The sequence below is a fragment of the Protopterus annectens genome, chromosome 6.part1 (genome assembly GCF_019279795.1).
Source record: "Protopterus annectens isolate FY-2018-M chromosome 6.part1, PAN1.0, whole genome shotgun sequence".
NCBI lineage: Eukaryota > Metazoa > Chordata > Ceratodontiformes > Protopteridae > Protopterus > Protopterus annectens.
In genome coordinates this window covers 42939596-42957009 of record NC_056738.1, presented here as the reverse complement: position 1 = coordinate 42957009, position 17414 = coordinate 42939596, and the positions used below count along the sequence as shown (strand labels likewise).

General features: G+C 40.0%; 1 protein-coding gene across 1 annotated transcript in view; it reads left to right on the top strand.

Moving 5' to 3' along the window:
* LOC122805378 (uridine-cytidine kinase-like 1) overlaps positions 1–9301 on the top strand; it is a 1023926-nt gene extending 1014625 nt beyond the window's left edge. Inside the window, exon 15 of the mRNA XM_044075479.1 lies at positions 8203–9301. Coding sequence (XP_043931414.1) covers positions 8203–8279 — 77 coding nt within the window. The 3' untranslated portion in view covers positions 8280–9301. The remainder of the gene's footprint in view (positions 1–8202) is intronic.
* The last annotated feature ends 8113 nt before the right edge of the window (positions 9302–17414 follow it).

Genomic DNA, 17414 nt, shown 5'->3' with positions numbered 1-17414 from the left:
CTGTCTGCCAAGAGCTATAGGGCAGACCTTTCCATTGTAGTCATATGCCACACTCTCAGCAGATGTAGGAGAGGTTTACACTTCCACGTGATTACCAGCATTGGAGAGCAGTGCCTTCCTGGGAACCCACAATGTTCAGACAGACTATTTCAAGTAAAATTGCAGTAAATCCTTGTGATTGGTGTTTGCTGTAGGCTTCACTTCATCTTAGAGTGTAGTACTGCAGGTGTGTGTCTTTTTAATACAGTTGTAGAAAATTCTTCAGGTGCACAAACCCATTTAATTCTCTTTCTAACCTGGAAATGAACACAAGAAGTGAATGTTCGCATTCATATATGGCTTACAGGTGCAGTGCTATCAGTATAGAATATCACAGGGTTTCCAGACCTCATTTGCTTGCAGTGCTAGCAGTGTAGAATACCACAGGGGTTCCAGACCTCATCTGCATGCAGTGCTATCAGTAAAGACTACCACAGGGGTTCCAGACCTCATCTGCATGCAGTGCTATAGTATAGAATACCACTGAGGTTCCAGACCTCATCTGCATGCAGTGCTAGCATTGTAGAATACTACAGGGGTTCCAGACCTCTCATCTGCACTACTTATGGCTGCTTTCTGCTGTCATTTAATACACAGATGGCTGTCATCAGTAACAGCACCCACTGGCAGGGCTGAATCTCCGTTTTAGCAGTTGGCCATTTCATATGTTTTACTTTATCATTTTAGATTATTTAAAAAGTTTATTTTTATCATGTAATGTATGATACTATTTAAATTAGAGTTCACTGAATGGCAGACCTGTGAACTGTCCCTGTGTTCCTGTTTTTAGGCCTCATTTAGGTTTCCCTGTTTTTGGAGTTATGTCCCTCTTTTCAGGGTAAATTTACCCCTTCACACAATTTTCTGAATCCCTTCTTCACGTGTGATTTTTAAAGCTGTCTAGTACACAGAAAAACACACTACATGAAGAAACATATATGTGGTAACAATAATTTAAACAAAGAAGACATACCTCTTACAACTCCTTTTTCTAAAACAAAATTAAATGACCTTCTGTGGTAGAATTTTGGGATGCAGTTCATTAAAATATAGAGATTAGATTTTACACTGTCTTTGATAATGTGCTTATGTTTGTCCATCATTTTTGTCACTCAGTTTTTCAAACATTTGTTTCTTAGTAATGTCACACATCAGTATTGGAAGTGGGAAGAAACATTGTGTTCTATTTGGTATGCCAATTGTATGCTAATTAGATGTCCGCATTTTTAGCTGGATCTTCCTATTTTCAATGTCTGCAGGTTGGGAGCTATGGCAATGGCTTCTGTGCTTAGTCGCCGTATAATAACTTGTGCACTAGTAGTCACATGTCTGTGATTAAACCTCAGTAGAGCAACAAGTATGTGGACTTAGAGAAAGTCTGACACTTCCTAGCGGTCGGTACACAGCATTTACTCTAAGACATTTCATCCGTTTTTAGCCAGATGTTTGTCTTAAGGTGAGTGTAATGTTACATTGCCAATGGTGTGCTGTAGCTTTTCTGTTTTAGGTGTAGGTGTGCTTTTTGTTGGACAGTGAGAATGTGTAACAGGTATTTGGTGTGTTTTATATGGGAAATGGAGAGGAACACTTGCCACCTTTGAGAGATACTTGGTGTCCATAATATCATGTTTCATACTTTATAGCTTTTGATGTGCTGTACTTCACATTTCCCTGCTTTCTAGCTATTTATGCTTTTAGGATTTAGAAGAATGAAGATGTACCGTACTTGCCTCACTGTGTTAAAAAATAATGTATAAGCAACTTGGGAATCCTGTTGAGTTTACTGTACGAGTGCTAGCATTTTACAACACACACCTGAGCATTCTACCCCCATCCCCAAATGTTTTAAAAGTTAGCATCTCTTGACTCCATCTCACTCACCATCTTCTCATACTTCTTTTAGATGTTCATCGTGTTTCACTGCTGCAGTCATTACACTTGGGTTATCCTGCCGTCAGGCGGTCACGTAGTCGGCCAGAGTTCCAAAGTCTTGGTCTGGTGTCGGTTGCTGTCGCTTCTTCCCTGATGTCAGTGCACCAGGGGTATATAAGATGCAGCCAACGCCATTTTCTTCAGTCTTTCTTGCCTCGCGGTGCCCAAAGCAAAAGCAGTTTGCAAGTGCCGGTCGGCCGACTCCTGAGATTTCGTATTTGATTTCAGATCCGAAGTCTTCAATAAAGCTAAGTACCCCGTTGAGGAAACTTTTTCTTGCCTCAGACCGATTTCAGTAAAAGTTAATAACTGTATTTCTTGTGGGAAGCAAATACCTCATAAGGATTTTCATTCTTACTGTATTCCATGCCTAAGCCCATATCACGATGTCACTAATTGTCGGTTTTGTGCTAGATTTAACAAACGCACTATTAAACGTCGGTTTGATTTTGCGCGCCATTACTTTGGCTGAAGGTTTAATTATACCATGCCGTCAGAACAACCAATGACCGGAATTCACAAAAAACGCAAAGATAAGGATAAGGACAGGCATCCGAGGTCCAAAACTGATGACAAAACCTCTTCTAGGCCAGTCGCCGGTTCTCAGTGAGGTGCTTTCGCAGCCCCTGACACCCGCTACCTCAGAGCCACAGGCCGCAACCAACTCCCGCGTGGAGTTGCCTAGGCCTCTGGATACTCAAGCTGTTGGGCCTACAGAGACTAACCCTACAGATGGGTCTGGAGCCGCTGAGCAGGCTTCGGCTTCTGAGGGTGTTTTCAGACCTTATCAACTTACCATTGCATCTACAACCAAGTCTAAAGCAACTTTAAAGACAAAGAAGCAAGTACAGCATTCACCTGGACAGGCCTCCATGTCTAAAAAACAGATGCTCAAAATGGCCGAAGACTTAATTACTCTGATCAGGGGTTCCCATCCCCCTCCTGATAAAAGGCCTAGGCAGGATACAGACTATGATTCCTCTGACCAGATTTCTGTATATTCTGATTCCTCTTCAGACCAGGGATATTCCTCACCCTCCTATGAGGACTCTGATGCTGAAGAATCTATTCCTTCAGCCTCTCCTCCTGAAGATTACTCTTTTGGGGAAACTTTGCACACCATGAGGGAGCATTTCCATTGGGAGGGCCAGGATTACTGAGAGTCCAAAAAAAGGCTCAGAGATTTTCTTTTATTAACTCAACACAGGCCCCTTGCTATTCTGCCAGTGTTGGATATTGTGGACGATGTGTTCTCTGAATCCAGTTTAAATCCAGATTCTCTACCCCCTGCTCCAGTCAAGCCAGACAGGTACTACAGAGTCCCTGATTCACACAAATTTCTTTGCAGAAACCCTGCTGCTGACCCAGAAACTATTTCCCAGGGTCCTAAAGGGGTAAAGGCCTTCACTGCCAAAAATCCAGTTCCCTCTGACAGGGATTCCAGAGCATTAGACAGATGGGGGAAAAAAGTTTACACCTCTGCAACCTTAGCAGTGAGGGCTTTAAACTGCCAGTTTCACATGCTTAAATATCAACAATATTTACTGTCTCAGTTAAAGCAGAAAATGAGTACAAGTGCAGAACAACCTGATTTTAAGGAAATGCAGGATTTATTGCTTGCAGCTGAACAAGTGGGAAAACATACTTTGCAATGTGGTTTTGATTCATTAGAAGTTTCTTGTAGAGCAGCAGTTACAGGATCTGTGATTCGAAGGCATGCTTGGTTAAAGGAACAAACCTTACCAGATCATGTCAAGGCTAAATTATTAGATGCTCCTTTACAGCAAGATATTGTATTTGGTGTTAAAGCTGAGGAGGTTTTAAAGAAAATGGAGGATAAAGCAAAACCTATGCAAACAGTGAAAGATTTCTTACAGGTACAGCCACCAAGATTTAGCAGAAATTGGCCTACTAAAAATTGGTCCTTTCCAGTGTCAGGCAGGCCACAAAGAGGCAGATACAGACGCCCAAGAGGCAGATCTCAGCACCAAGGATCTTACAGGCCACGACAGTGGGACGCTTCAACACCCAAAGGAGGTGAGGACAAGTCACAATCTTACAGGAAACAATCTCAATGACTTTCCCCTACCAATGCCAAACTCTACCATGTTGGCAGCTCCCTTAGGGGGAAAACTAGCACTTTTTTCACAAAACTGGAAAACAATCACCCAGGACAAATGGGTGCTGAATATTGTGTCTCAAGGTTACAGGTTCCACTTTCAGACTTTACCGAGGTTAAAAAGAATGCCAGACCTGCCACAAAATCAAAGGGCAGAGACACAAAAGCAAATTACATCCCTCATGGACATGAGAGCTATTCAGAAAGTACCACTGCAGGAACAAGGACAAGGTTTTTACTCAAGACTCTTCCTGGTACCCAGAAAGGACAAAGCCTGGAGACCCTTTCTAGACCTTTCCACTCTAAATACTTACCTGGATGTTCCGAAGTTCAAAATGTTGACACTACAGCAGCTCCTTCCCATGTTGGGCAAGAAAGCTTGGCTGGTTACTTTGGACCTCAAAGAGGCATACCTGCGTGTCCCTATCAGACAAAATTGCAGAAGATACCTCAGATTCATAGCTGGTTCAATGCACTACCAATTCTCTGCACTGCTCTTTGGTTTATCTACTGCGCCCAGGGTCTTCACAAAGTGCCTGGCACCAGTAATTGCATTTTGCAGACAAAAAGGAATTCAAATATATCCATACCTGGACGACTGCCTGATTCAAGCAGAGAGCAAGGACATTCTTCTAAAGCACCTGGCGTTTGTAAAAAAGTTAAGTTGCCTAGGGTACACGGTAAACAAAAAGAAGTCAAAACTAGTGCCCTCACAAGAGATAATATTCCTGGGTACCAGCTTAAATATAATGGTCCAGATGGCTTATCTCACACCAGACAAACAAAGACAACTGACTCAGTATTTTCAAATGATGGCAACAAAGTCTCAACTTCCTGCAAGAAAAATTCTGCAGGCCTTGGGATTCATGGCATCTTGCATACTTCTAATTCCATATGCCAGACTGCATATGAGGAAATTACAATGGTACCTAAAAAGTGTTTGGACTCAACACTCACACAGCTTGGAAACTGAAATGCCACTAATTCCCTGCCTGCTATAGGAGTTTTGATGGTGGGCACAGGCATGTCACCTCAACAAGGGTCAGCCTTTCACTCTACCCACAGCCAAGCAGACTCTAACAACAGATGCTTCGGATTACGCCTGGGGAGCACACATGGCAGGAAAATGTATTCAGGGCAAATGGACCACAGACCAACTACATCTACACATCAATCAAAAAGAGATGTTGGCTGTACAAAATGCCCTAGCAGCTTTCAAGGACCTTCTGCATCCAGGACAATTACTTTTAAAGACTGACAACACCACAGTAATGTGGTACATAAACAAGCAAGGGGGCACTCATTCTTACCCCCTATGCAGACAAGCCATGACCTTGTGGAACACAGCCCTAACTTATCAAGTTCATCTGCAAGCACAGTTCCTGCCAGGAAAGAAAAATACTCTGGCAGACGAACTAAGCAGAAACATCATGGATCCTCACGAGTGGAAATTAAATCCACAAGTTTTTAGCATGATAATGCAAGCATGGGGGTGCCCAGACATAGATCTCTTTGCCTCCCCACTGAACTGCCAACTACAAAAAATCTGCACAAGGACTTATCACACACAAGCATGGAAAGTGGATGCTCTTTCGTTCAGTTGGAAAAGCCTACACGTTTATGCCTTCCCTCCTCTGCCTCTCCTTTCGAAGGTTCTCCTAAAAGTCAGACAAGAAAAACCACAGATGATTCTGATTGCTCCAGACTGGCCACACCAACATTGGTACCCAATCTTAAAGAACTTAGCTGAAGGCCCACCTTGGATTTTGCCTCAAATTCCACACCTGACTCAGCAAAACAATCAGATCCTGCACAGTCAGCTCAAAACCTTATCCCTGGCTGCATGGCAGATTCCTTAGCCAAACCGACAACACCTCTCTCTAAAGCTGTTATGGATGTCATTTTGGAGGCCAGGAGGCCTAGCACGAGGAAATCTTATTCAGAAAAGTGGAAGAGATTCTGTGCCTGGAACCAGGCTCAAAGCCTTGACCCTATTGTCCCGAACATTCCTCAGGTACTACAATATTTAACTGAGATGCTGGACAAAGGACTATCCTTCTCATCCATTAAGATCCATGCCTCTGCCATCTCGGCTCATTACAACACAGATCCTCCTATTTTCTCTCATCCGTTGCTAAAGCAGTACCTCAGAGGGGCTAAAAACATAAGACCGCCCCGGAGAGCACCAGCACCTACTTGGGACCTCAACTTTGTCTTGGAAAAACTAACTTTACCTCCTTTTGAGCCAGCTAATACAGCAGAAATAAAATATATATAATAGAAAACTGCTCTGCTACTGGCAATAACCGCAGCACGAAGAGTCTCAGAAATACAGGCACTAATGGCAGTGGAGCACTTCATCGTTTTTCACCAAGACAGGATTTCTTTAAGAACAAACCCTTCATTTATGCCTAAGTTGGTATCCAGTGTGGCTCTTAACCAAACTATTCACTTGCCAACATTTTATCCAAATCCCCAGAATAAAGGGGAGAGAATTCTACATTCCTTGGACATACACAGACAATTAACGTTTCTACTTGGACAAAACAAAAGCTTTCAGGAAAACTGAGCAACTGTTTGTATCCTATGCTGCAAGATCACAGGGAAAGGCTATTTCAAAGCAGACCATTTCAAAGTGGATAGGACACTGTATCCGGTTCTGCTACACACAGCATGGGAAGCCTGTACCATCAAACATTAGACCACATTCCACCAGGGCAACTGCAACTTCTACTGCCTATCTTAGAGGAGTACCTACCAAGGACATTTTGGAAGCTGCAACTTGGAGTTCAGTGCACACCTTTACCAAGCATTACCACTTGCCTCTTTACTCCAGATCCAGAGCTGGCTTTGCCACTGCAGTGCTGCAGGGCCTCATAGCCACACCAAATCCTCTCTAGAATCAACCACCCTGACTCAGCTTTGGGATTCTTCCCAAGTGTAATGACTGCAGCAGTGAAACACGATGAACATAGTACAGTTTTGTACCTACCATAAGTGTAGATGTTAGAGTGTCTTCACTGCTGCAGTCCAGGTTACCCTCCCTCCATCCCCTCTTTCTTGGCTAGGACTTCTACACTTTTCTACCCTATACTACCTATGTGATGTATTTGCTGGTAGCTGAATTTTATGGTTTTATTTTTCATGTATGCTTCATTAGCAATATGTATTGCCTACCTATTTGGGGGCACCTGACATCTGGGGCAAGAAAAACTGAAGAAAATGGCGTCAGCTGCATCTTATATACCCCTGGCGCACTGATGTCAGGGAAGAAGTGACAGCAACCAACGCCGGACCAAGACTTTGGAACTCTGGCTGACTACGAGACCGCCTGACGGCAGGATAACCCAAGTGTAATGACTGCAGCAGTGAAGACACTCAAACATCTACATTTATGGTAGGTACAAAACTGTACTTTGAGTTGATATGACTTTGTGGTTGGAGTCTGTTTTCAGAGAGGATTAACTTTGAAGCAACTCATTCACTAGTTAGGAAGCAGTTTATCATGTGTTGGCAGCCCATCACATGCTAGCTTTGATTATTTTTATGCAGTCCTCCTTTCGACAAGTCTCTCTTTAGTGTACAGGTGAAGTGACACCATAGGAGAGTTTACACATTCTTCTGAGCACAAATCTTTTTGGCTGCATGCATGGCCCCTTGGAAAGTAGAGTTACTTGCCATTCCTCAGATACTGCTAATGGAAAGATAAGCACTTCATTTTTGTTGATCTGCGATAGTGGTACACCATTGGCTACATGATCACTCCGCCCTCATCTCCCATACAAAATAAGACACAGCCCAACGTGGCCTTCCCATCAGAAGGCTGGACGTCCCCAGTGTGTCGCAGATTGATTAGTGAGTGCATCCTTGCTAGTGGTTTATGGCACGTTCTTTTTTATTCTCCATTATGTTACTGTCCTGAAAAACAGGAATCAGAATGCATCTTGGGATTCTGTCATAAATGTTAACTGGATCTCAGTACTTGATGTAGGCATCTTATGTTTTGAATCTAAACTCCAGATGTAAAGATACTAAAGTTAATAGGAATGTTAAAAAAAAAGTTGTTTTGTATAAATACACTGTTTTTTTTTTTTCTTCTTCTTTTTCTTAAGGTAATTTTGGAGACAGATTCTTTGGTACTGATGCTCCTTCAGACTTTTATGAGAGTGATGAAAGTGCAGACTATTGAAGCGTGGCAGTCAGTATTCTGTTAAGACTTTCCTTCATCTGGAACCTGAAATGTCTTCATAAGGACTGGACCAGCTGGCCTTCTTTCTGTACCAATGAAATACATAAAGCTCAACTGACAGGTTATCTGTAAAACTGCCATTTATTTGCACTATGTATTTCCTCACCCCCCCCCCCCCCCCCCCCGGCAGAAGGCCATATAAACTAAGACAAAACTAAATGTATTTATGCACACATTTATTATTTATTTCTGAAAGTGTATATCCTTTACTTGTCAGAATCAGATACGAGAGCTTTTCTATTTTGTTGTCCTTAATGTCAAAGAGAATGGTTGCTGTGTATGTCATAAGCCACAATGAAGTGCTTGCCAGCCTACTCAGAATATGCTTGAGGAGGAAGGCACTAAATGCTAAGAAAGGAACAGCTACAATCTGTTGTTGTAAATCTTGCTTTTCATAGTCTGTTACAGTAGGGGGTAATGCACCTATGTTTTATGGTAGACGTATACTGTGTACATGCTTCATTCAGTCATGACTTTAGTGTATTTAACGCTAATGTGTTAATAATAACAGAACATCATTTGAACTCAACAGATCCTCACTGCCCACCATTCACTCCTAAACAGGAATTAAGCACCTCACGGAATGTATCTGCCTAGTTTTTGCCTTTCTAGTCAGATTTTTGATGTGTTTGAGTTTTGTGGTCTTTTTTGCTTAGTGTTAACAATCCAGGCAGTTTTTATAGACCAGTAACACCAACATCAGTCAGTGTGGTACTGTTATTGATTATGTACTAAATAAAAACTGTAGGATCTGTATAAAGCAGTCCACCATGGCATTAAGTAAGATACAAGACTGCCACAAGTGAATGACATTTAGGAGACTGCACTGTGATGCTGAGAGTAAGAGACAGAAAACAAGAAACTAACCAAAAGCACTTAATTTGTTTTCAAGGAAAGAGCTGCAAACATATAACCCTGATTTTGTGAAGTAATTGCTGTATGTTGAAGAAAAAAGTTGTGTGCTGGAGGATGTAATAATTATTGTGTATCAAAGTAGAGAGTTACTAATTTGTATAAAAGTATAGCTAATGGTGTATCAAAGTGTAAAGTAAGTACTGTGTATTAGTTAATTCAAGCCTTTATATGTGCATTTAATTCGTCATTTATGGCCAGTATTGCTTGTTCTGTTACACTGAAAATAGCCGTTTATAATAGTTAAAAACAGTGACTCCATCACAAAGTGACATATTTTAAACATGATTATACAGTTGCTGCATAATCGTTTAAAAATTGGGTGAAAACAGTTTCTGTGACCGCTTGCTAGATTTTAATGTATTTTCCATTTGCTTTTGTTTATCATATTTTGACAGAATATTAATATTTTACTTTCCTTTTCTCCCATGTAACAGTCACCTGTGCTAGGACTAGCACAGTGCTTAATTCTGACATAACCAGAAATTATTCCAGTATTTTGCAAGAAAAAAAAAAATGTATCTGCGAACATCCTAACTGCATTCTGGTATTAACATGAAACTGTTCTGGGTAGGGTGTGGCACAGTGGCATGGTGGTCAGCATTCCTGCCTCCCACTGCTTGATTCTCTAGTTCATGGCTGTGGTGTTTCCTCGTTGTGTACACATGGGTTTTCACCATTTGCTCTGTTTTCTGCGCACATCCCAAAGACATGTCAGTGATCTGCTATTCCTTAACGTTACTATGGGGGGGGGGTGATATGTATGTATGTTAGGTAAGGCAGATAATTACAGAATGAATGACATAGACAGGCAAGTACAGTAGAATTGTCTTTTTTTTTTTTTTTTTTTTGCTTTTTTTTTAATTCTAAAGGGCTTTGCGATTGCCTTTGTCAGGTGGGATTTTGAACATTCCTGTCAGGTAAAGATCATTCAAGACTTGCATTTTTGTACATTACTTGCCAGAAGATTGTGCACTTTGTTTTGCTGTGGTGAGGTTTTGGAGATGAATGTAAATAATATACTTTAAACTGCACATATTACATGATCTGATGTCAATTTTCATTCATTCCTCAAAGTATAGGTTCGGATCCGACTCTGCTGTTACTCTAGCTTGTGGTCATCCACAAACTCTCAAGCTCCTTTTCTACCCATAATGCAGTATGCCTAACATCCCTCAGATCTAATTTGCTGCTTTCACCACTAGACATGGTTGACTGCTTCTCTCAAGCAGTTTGGTCAGATAAGTAAAATTTCATTAAAACTTTGTCCTTAAATGCTAGTGTTTAACCTAGTCTATTTCTGTTAGATACTTTATTTCTTAAAGGACCTTTTCCAGGAATCTTGAGGAGGTCAAAAGATGTGGTTCAGGCAGTCTCGGGGTGTTTTCCAGGACATAAGTGTAGGTAGTTCCCCCAGAGGCAGAGGGGGAAACAGTAATGGCAGAATATGCCCCCATGGCAGAGGAGACCTGCAAAACCAAGGGTCTAGAGATACATTTTCCGACGGATCCTTTCAGCACTCTTGAAGGGAGGCTCCATTGCCTTCCTCTGGAGACAGTCAGGGCTCGGGGGATGCTTTTCTCTGTACCAGGAAGCCTGGCTAAATGTAACAAAGGGCACTTGGTTGCAGATAATTATTTCCAGAGGTTATAGTATTCCCTTTTCCCTTCTACCCAGGAAAATCCCCAACTTTCCACCCAATGAGAGAGAAGCAGCAGCACTGCAGGTGCAAAAGCTTTTTAGAAAAAAGAATCCTTCATCAGGTCTCTCCAGACCAAATGGAATCCACAACTTAGTTCTTTAGTACCAAAGAAAACAGGGAACTGGACACCCGATTTTAGATCTGAGTTTGTTGAATAAATCGGTTCGACACACCAAATTCCAGATGGTCACGGTTCAGTCCATCTGCCCTTTCTGAGCAAGGATAACTTGATGTGCTCGATAGACCTTCAGGATGCGTACTTTCACATAAAAATTAACATACTATCCAGAAGGTACTTACACTTTCAGCTGGGATCATGTCATTACTAGTTCAGAGCACTGTCCTTTGGCCTCACCACAGACCGCCTGGTATTCAACAAGTGCATGGCAGTAGCAGTAGCTCACTTGAGACTACAAGGATTCCGTCTGTTTCTATATTTGGACGACTGGCCCATTTCCACCCCGACCAGGCATCAACTGGTACAAGTGCAAGACCAAGTGTTGCGGACTTGTTTAAATCTTGGAATCGCCATCAATCGCAACAAATGTCAATTGCAACTGACTCCAACATTGGATTTCATAGAAGCCATGTTGAACGCAGTATCTATGATAGCATCTCTTCCCTTTTTAAGAGTACAGACAATAAGAAATCAGCCTAGAAAATCATTTGCAGTACCAGAGTCTCAGCCTGGTTGATCCTGCAAGCCCTAGGATCAACGTCAGTGGCAATATTCTTAGCTCCTTTATCAAGATACATGAAAATTCTGCAGCGGATGCTACAAACTTAATGATCAATTCTCTCTCAACCCATGTCGACAAAGATAAGAATAACTCAGGTATGCAAATGGTATCTTAACTGGTGGATGCAGTCACAACTGTTGCAAGGGTGTCCTTTCATTCTCCCCTCAGCCCAAGGCCATAATAACCACGGACGCTTCCACATTGGGGGGGGGGGTGCGGCATTTTCTGGAGAAGACTGTCTGAGGCACTTGGGCCCCTTAAGAAGCCAACTTGCGTATGAATGTTCTGGAAATGAGAGTGGTGTTTTGGGCATTGCAAGCATTCCAAGACTCTCTCCCTCTTGGAACTGTTACAATCCAAATGGACAGCATATCTTTGGTTTAGAACTAAATATTACCCCCTTGTGTCAAGAAGCCCAGAGGGTGTGGCAATGGGCAATTTACTCCAGCTGCTTTCTAATTCCGGGGAAGTCCATCTTGGTAGCAGACAAACTGAGCTGGTCCATCTTTACTTCCTTACTTCCTCATGATTGGTCTCTCAACAACAAAGTGATAGACATGGTTTTTCGTCAGAGGAGCCAGCCTTGCTGCGATCCGTGAGCATCTCCCTTAAACAACAAGTGCAGCAGCTTCTTTGCCCCAGTCCCCCCACCAGGGGAGTCACCAAGGGATGCTCTACTCCATGATTGCCCCCCCCCCCCGGTCTTCTGTATGCTTATCCCCTGACTCCTTTAATTCCCAAATTCCTTCAGAAAGCAGCCAGGTTGAAGAGCAAAGTCATCCTCATTGCATCTTACTGGCTTCGACAAATTTGGTTCTGTTTCCTTTGGCCTCATCTTTGGTACCCATCTTAGATTCTGGCTCCAACTTCAGACCTTCTGTCTCACCCGACAGGCATGATTCACCCAGACATCTCAAACCTCAAATTGACTGCATGTTTTTATCAATTCCTTTAGCTAGGCAACCTATGCTGTCTTTGTCTGTCAGAATAAGCCCTCTACGAGAAAACTCTACAGAAGTACATGGAGATTTGTTTACCGGGCAGAGTAGAATTGGGTAGAACCATTCTCAGCCCCGATCCATTCTGTTCTTGAATTTTTAGCGATTTTATTTAATGAGGGTGCTGGTTCAACTACTAAAGTCCAACTCACAACCATTTTGAATCTCCATGTGGGATTTCAGAATTCTTGCCTGGCTTCCTCCAAAGTATGCAAAGCATTTTTGAAAGGTACTCTTCTACATAGACCTTCTTGCAAAGATCCTATACCACCACAGGATTTACATTTGGTACTGCAAGCCTAGACACAGACTGCCTTTGAACCTGCAGCTAAATGTGATTTAAAATTCTTCACCTGGAAAACTCTCTTCAGTTGTACTTACATCTGCTAGACGAATTTCAGAACTTCAAGCATTATCTTCTAAGCCTCCACCCATATTTGACTTTCCATAAGGACAGGGTCACCTTACTTGCCAGTGTTTTCTGCTTGCCTAAAGTGGTGTCAGAGTCCAACATTAACCTAACAGTATTCTTCCCAGACTTCACAAATAAAGGAGACAATATGCTGTACTTACTGGATGTTTGTAGACAATTAAGTTTCTATGTGCACAGAACAAAATAAATCAGAAAGTTAGACCAGATTTTTGTTTTCTTTGCACATCACAAAATGGGTAAATCAGTCACAAAGGTAACTATAGCCAGATGGTTGACAAATTGCATCTCTTTTTGTATCTTTCCCGTACTGAAACCATTAAAGGCTCATTCCACTACATATGTGGCTTCATCCACTGTATTCAGTCTAGAGCATCCTTGGATGATATTTGTGTGGCTGCTATTTGGTCAAATCCTCATACCTTTATCACTCATTACAAATTAGATCTGGCCTTGAGGGAAGAGCAGCCTTTGCCTCTACCATACTCCATAATACCCAAATATCCTTCCTTAGAGTTCACCCAAGAATTTAGATAGCTGGGGACTCTGCCCCATACGTTCAGAAATTAATGAAAATTGACATCAGATAAAGAAGTTGTGTACTTACCATAACGTTCCATCATTGTTGTCCATTTTCATTCTTCAACTTCCCACCCTCCCTCTCTCTTCATATCTCACAAACTACTTCTGGAGGAATGAGACCTTTAAGGGCACCATATGTTCTTTGTGTTGAACTCCAGTTATGGCATGTCTTTTATAGTCTCGCCCTCAAGCTGTAAATAGGATCTGAGGGATGTTAGGCAGAGTGCATTGTGGGTAGGAAAGGAGCTTGAGAGTTTGTTGGTGACCACGAGCTAGGGTAACAACCAAGTTGGATCAGAACCTATACATTGAGGAGGAATGAAAATGGACAACACTGATGGAACGTTATGGTAAGTGCATCTTTTTTTTGCAGACAGTGAAGAATTGTTTAGTTGTGGTGCTGTTGACACATAGTAGGTATTCAAGACTAGTTCTACAGTCACTCTGTAGTTCCCTTTACTCTGCTGTGTGCTTGTACGCTTGGCTGATTGTGTGAAAAGTAGGCGTATGATCATAAACTTTGTAGACGTGTGTGACCTCCTATATGAGCTAAATTGAGTTTTTCTTGTGTAATAGATTAGTGGGAAGCTTTCAGAGTTTTCACTTTAGACTGGTGGAGGAAGAGGCATAATGATGGGTATTTATTTTTGTCTGGATGGTTTGTAACACTGTAAAGTCCTGGTACTGTCAGCCAGCAAAGGTCATAGTAGAGAATACCATAAGTAGTAGACACTAATTTATAGTTCTTAAAAAAATAAATAAAATTCCATTTTTAAGATGAACTCCAATAATTATGCCCATGATTAGTATGTGTAATTTCCAGTTAGAAATTTAATTTCATTATAATTAACCAAAAGCACCAAATGGGAAAACCAAAACCACGAATACAAAAAGCCCAAAGCGGATGGTGAGACAATAAAGCCCAAGGAACGATCGTTTTAAAATCGCAATTTATTACACATAAATGCTGAACATCCATGCGTTTTCGTTTATAATCACTTCATCAGATGTGGGTCAAACTACAAATCCATTCCATTTATAGCCTTCCTATTTCAAATCAACCAATGACAAACATACTTTAGTAAGACTCAATTAAACAAATACATACATATATCCTTTCCTTAATAAAATGCAGATTATTCACCCTAAACCTACAATAAAACCAGGATTTATTAAAATATTTATAACCAATTCATGAAATATCTATAATAAATTATTTAGAACACTTAATAACTATAAACGTTAAAAAAAATGTGTTAAAAATACATTAATATGACATTGGTTCCATCTTGTGGTTAAAATGAAATTTACATCCTTAAATATTCCTTTTTTAAGCAGACAAATTCATGAATAACATTATTTGTACATAAGAAAGAATAAATTGTTTTTTACCATTTTTTTAAAAAGATCTAAAATTGGGAAAACATAAGCTTAGTGTGAACACTAAACTACGTAGTACATCAAGTTATATTTTCTTCTTGTTACAATTTTGCTGCTCTTAATTTCAGCAGGGAACATATGTGGTCATTTAGCCCAGGTTTCTTATTTGCCTCAAGGGTTAACTGCCACCAAAGTTCTTTGTACTCTATGGTCTCTTCCCATAACCCTCCTCTATTTTATTCTATCTACTTTTTCCAATACAAAAAATAGAAAGTGTGCATTAATGTATTCCTGCCTATGCTTATATACGGCATTTGTACATTTTTTGTTTTGTACATCATATAAATGTTCATATATTCTTCTCCTAAGTTTACATTCAGTTTTTCCTATATAAAATCCATCGCATTCCTGACAAGCTGCCAGGTATACTAGACCATTGCTATCACAATTTGAAAATTCCTTAACCTCCAGGACCTTATTTCTACGTTGCAAAAAGATACTTTCCTTATTATACAAATATGAGCATTGAGAACAGTGGCCACATTTGTAAGTACCTTTTCTTATTTCTAACAACCCCTTCTTGATAACTAGTTTCTAATAAGCTCTTTAGGTTCCTAGAATTTTTATAGATAATCTTAATTTGATCTATCTTAATATTTTCCAGGTCCATAAGGGTTAGAAATATTTCCCATTCTTTATTTATAATGTCCATAACTACATATAAACTAGCATTGTATTTTAAAATTAAATCTTTGTTAAAATTCGCATAATTCTCATTAATGCTACTTACTGACGGTACAGTCTGCTTTATTACCTGCCCTAAAATGGGCTGGTATTTGTCCTTTCTGCCTTCTAATACCTCTCTTTCCACTTCCTTCAACATTTGCTCTGGATACCCCCTTACTTTAAACATTTATCTTAATAAAACCATTTCATTGTGGAAATCTCATTTGTTAGAGGTCATTCTACACCCCCTTATATAGTGCCCTTTCACTACATTTATTTTGTAATGTCAAAATGTAAAAAGCAGTTTGAATATGTTGCTTTTCTATACACTTTGGAATTAAATTTATCATCTTTCTTATAAATTTCTATGTATAGATATTGTAAATTCTCATTATTAGTCTTATATGTAAATATCAAATAGTTAGTACTTTGATTTAAATATGCTATAAAATTTGCCACTTCATTTTCCGCGGCCACCCAGAATATTACAATATCGTCCAAAAATCTTTTGTATAAAATCCATTCCTTCTTATATATCGACTCTAATACCCATTTTCTTCCCACTTGGCTAAAATCAAATTGGCGTAGGTGGGTGCACATGCTGCACCCATCGCTTTGCCTTGAATTTGGTGAAAAAATTCCCCTTTAAAATACACAATTATATTTTAAAACTAATTCCATAAGCTGCATAACCACACCCTTTTCACTTGGAGATAATTAATTGTCCTCATATACAATTTCTTCTAACAGGTTTAGGCCTTCTCGGTGAGGAGTACAGGAAAATAGATCTACTATATCTATGGTTAAAAATATTAGTGTTTCTTTATATTTTTCTTGGGTTAAACATCTAAGAAAATCCCAGGAATCTTTTAGTATGTTTTTCTTTTCAGTCCATAGTCTTTTCAATTTGCTGTCTATATATTTTGCCAAGGGTAATGTTTTTCCCCCATCGGCTGAAACAATTGGTCTCAGAGGTGGGTCTTCCCAATTTTTCTGGGTTTTAGGAATACCAAAAATGGTAACTACTTTAGGTTTTTCCACTTTCAAATATGAATAGGTATTACAGTCTATAGAACCGTCCATTAATAAATCATCTAGGACCATATCAATTCTGTGATATGCAATATTTATTTCATTCATAGAAACTGTTTCATATTTATTTGAATCTCTTAACAGATCATTCATTTTTCCTTCGTACGTAAAACTATTCATAATTACCATTCCCCCTCCCTTGTCGGGTTTCATCACCCTTATATTTGTATCTTTTCTCATTTCCTCCAAGACCTTAATTTCTTCTAAATCTAAATTTTTCTTATACCTAATTTTGCCATATTGTTTTCTTATCTCTCTTTCTACCAAACCCTCAAAATTTTTAATTTGTGGATGTATTGGTGGGTTGTAGATACTTCTTTTCACTAGTCCTTGTTGTTCATTTCTTGCGTTATGCTCAAATATAATTTGGAAATTAATTTTTCTTATAATCAATTTGATGTCCATTAAAACATTAGCGAAGTCTCCCTTCCTAATGGGTATAAATTTAATTCCTTTTGATAATAATTTAAAATGTTCCTTAGTTAAAACAATAGGACTATAATTATAAATACT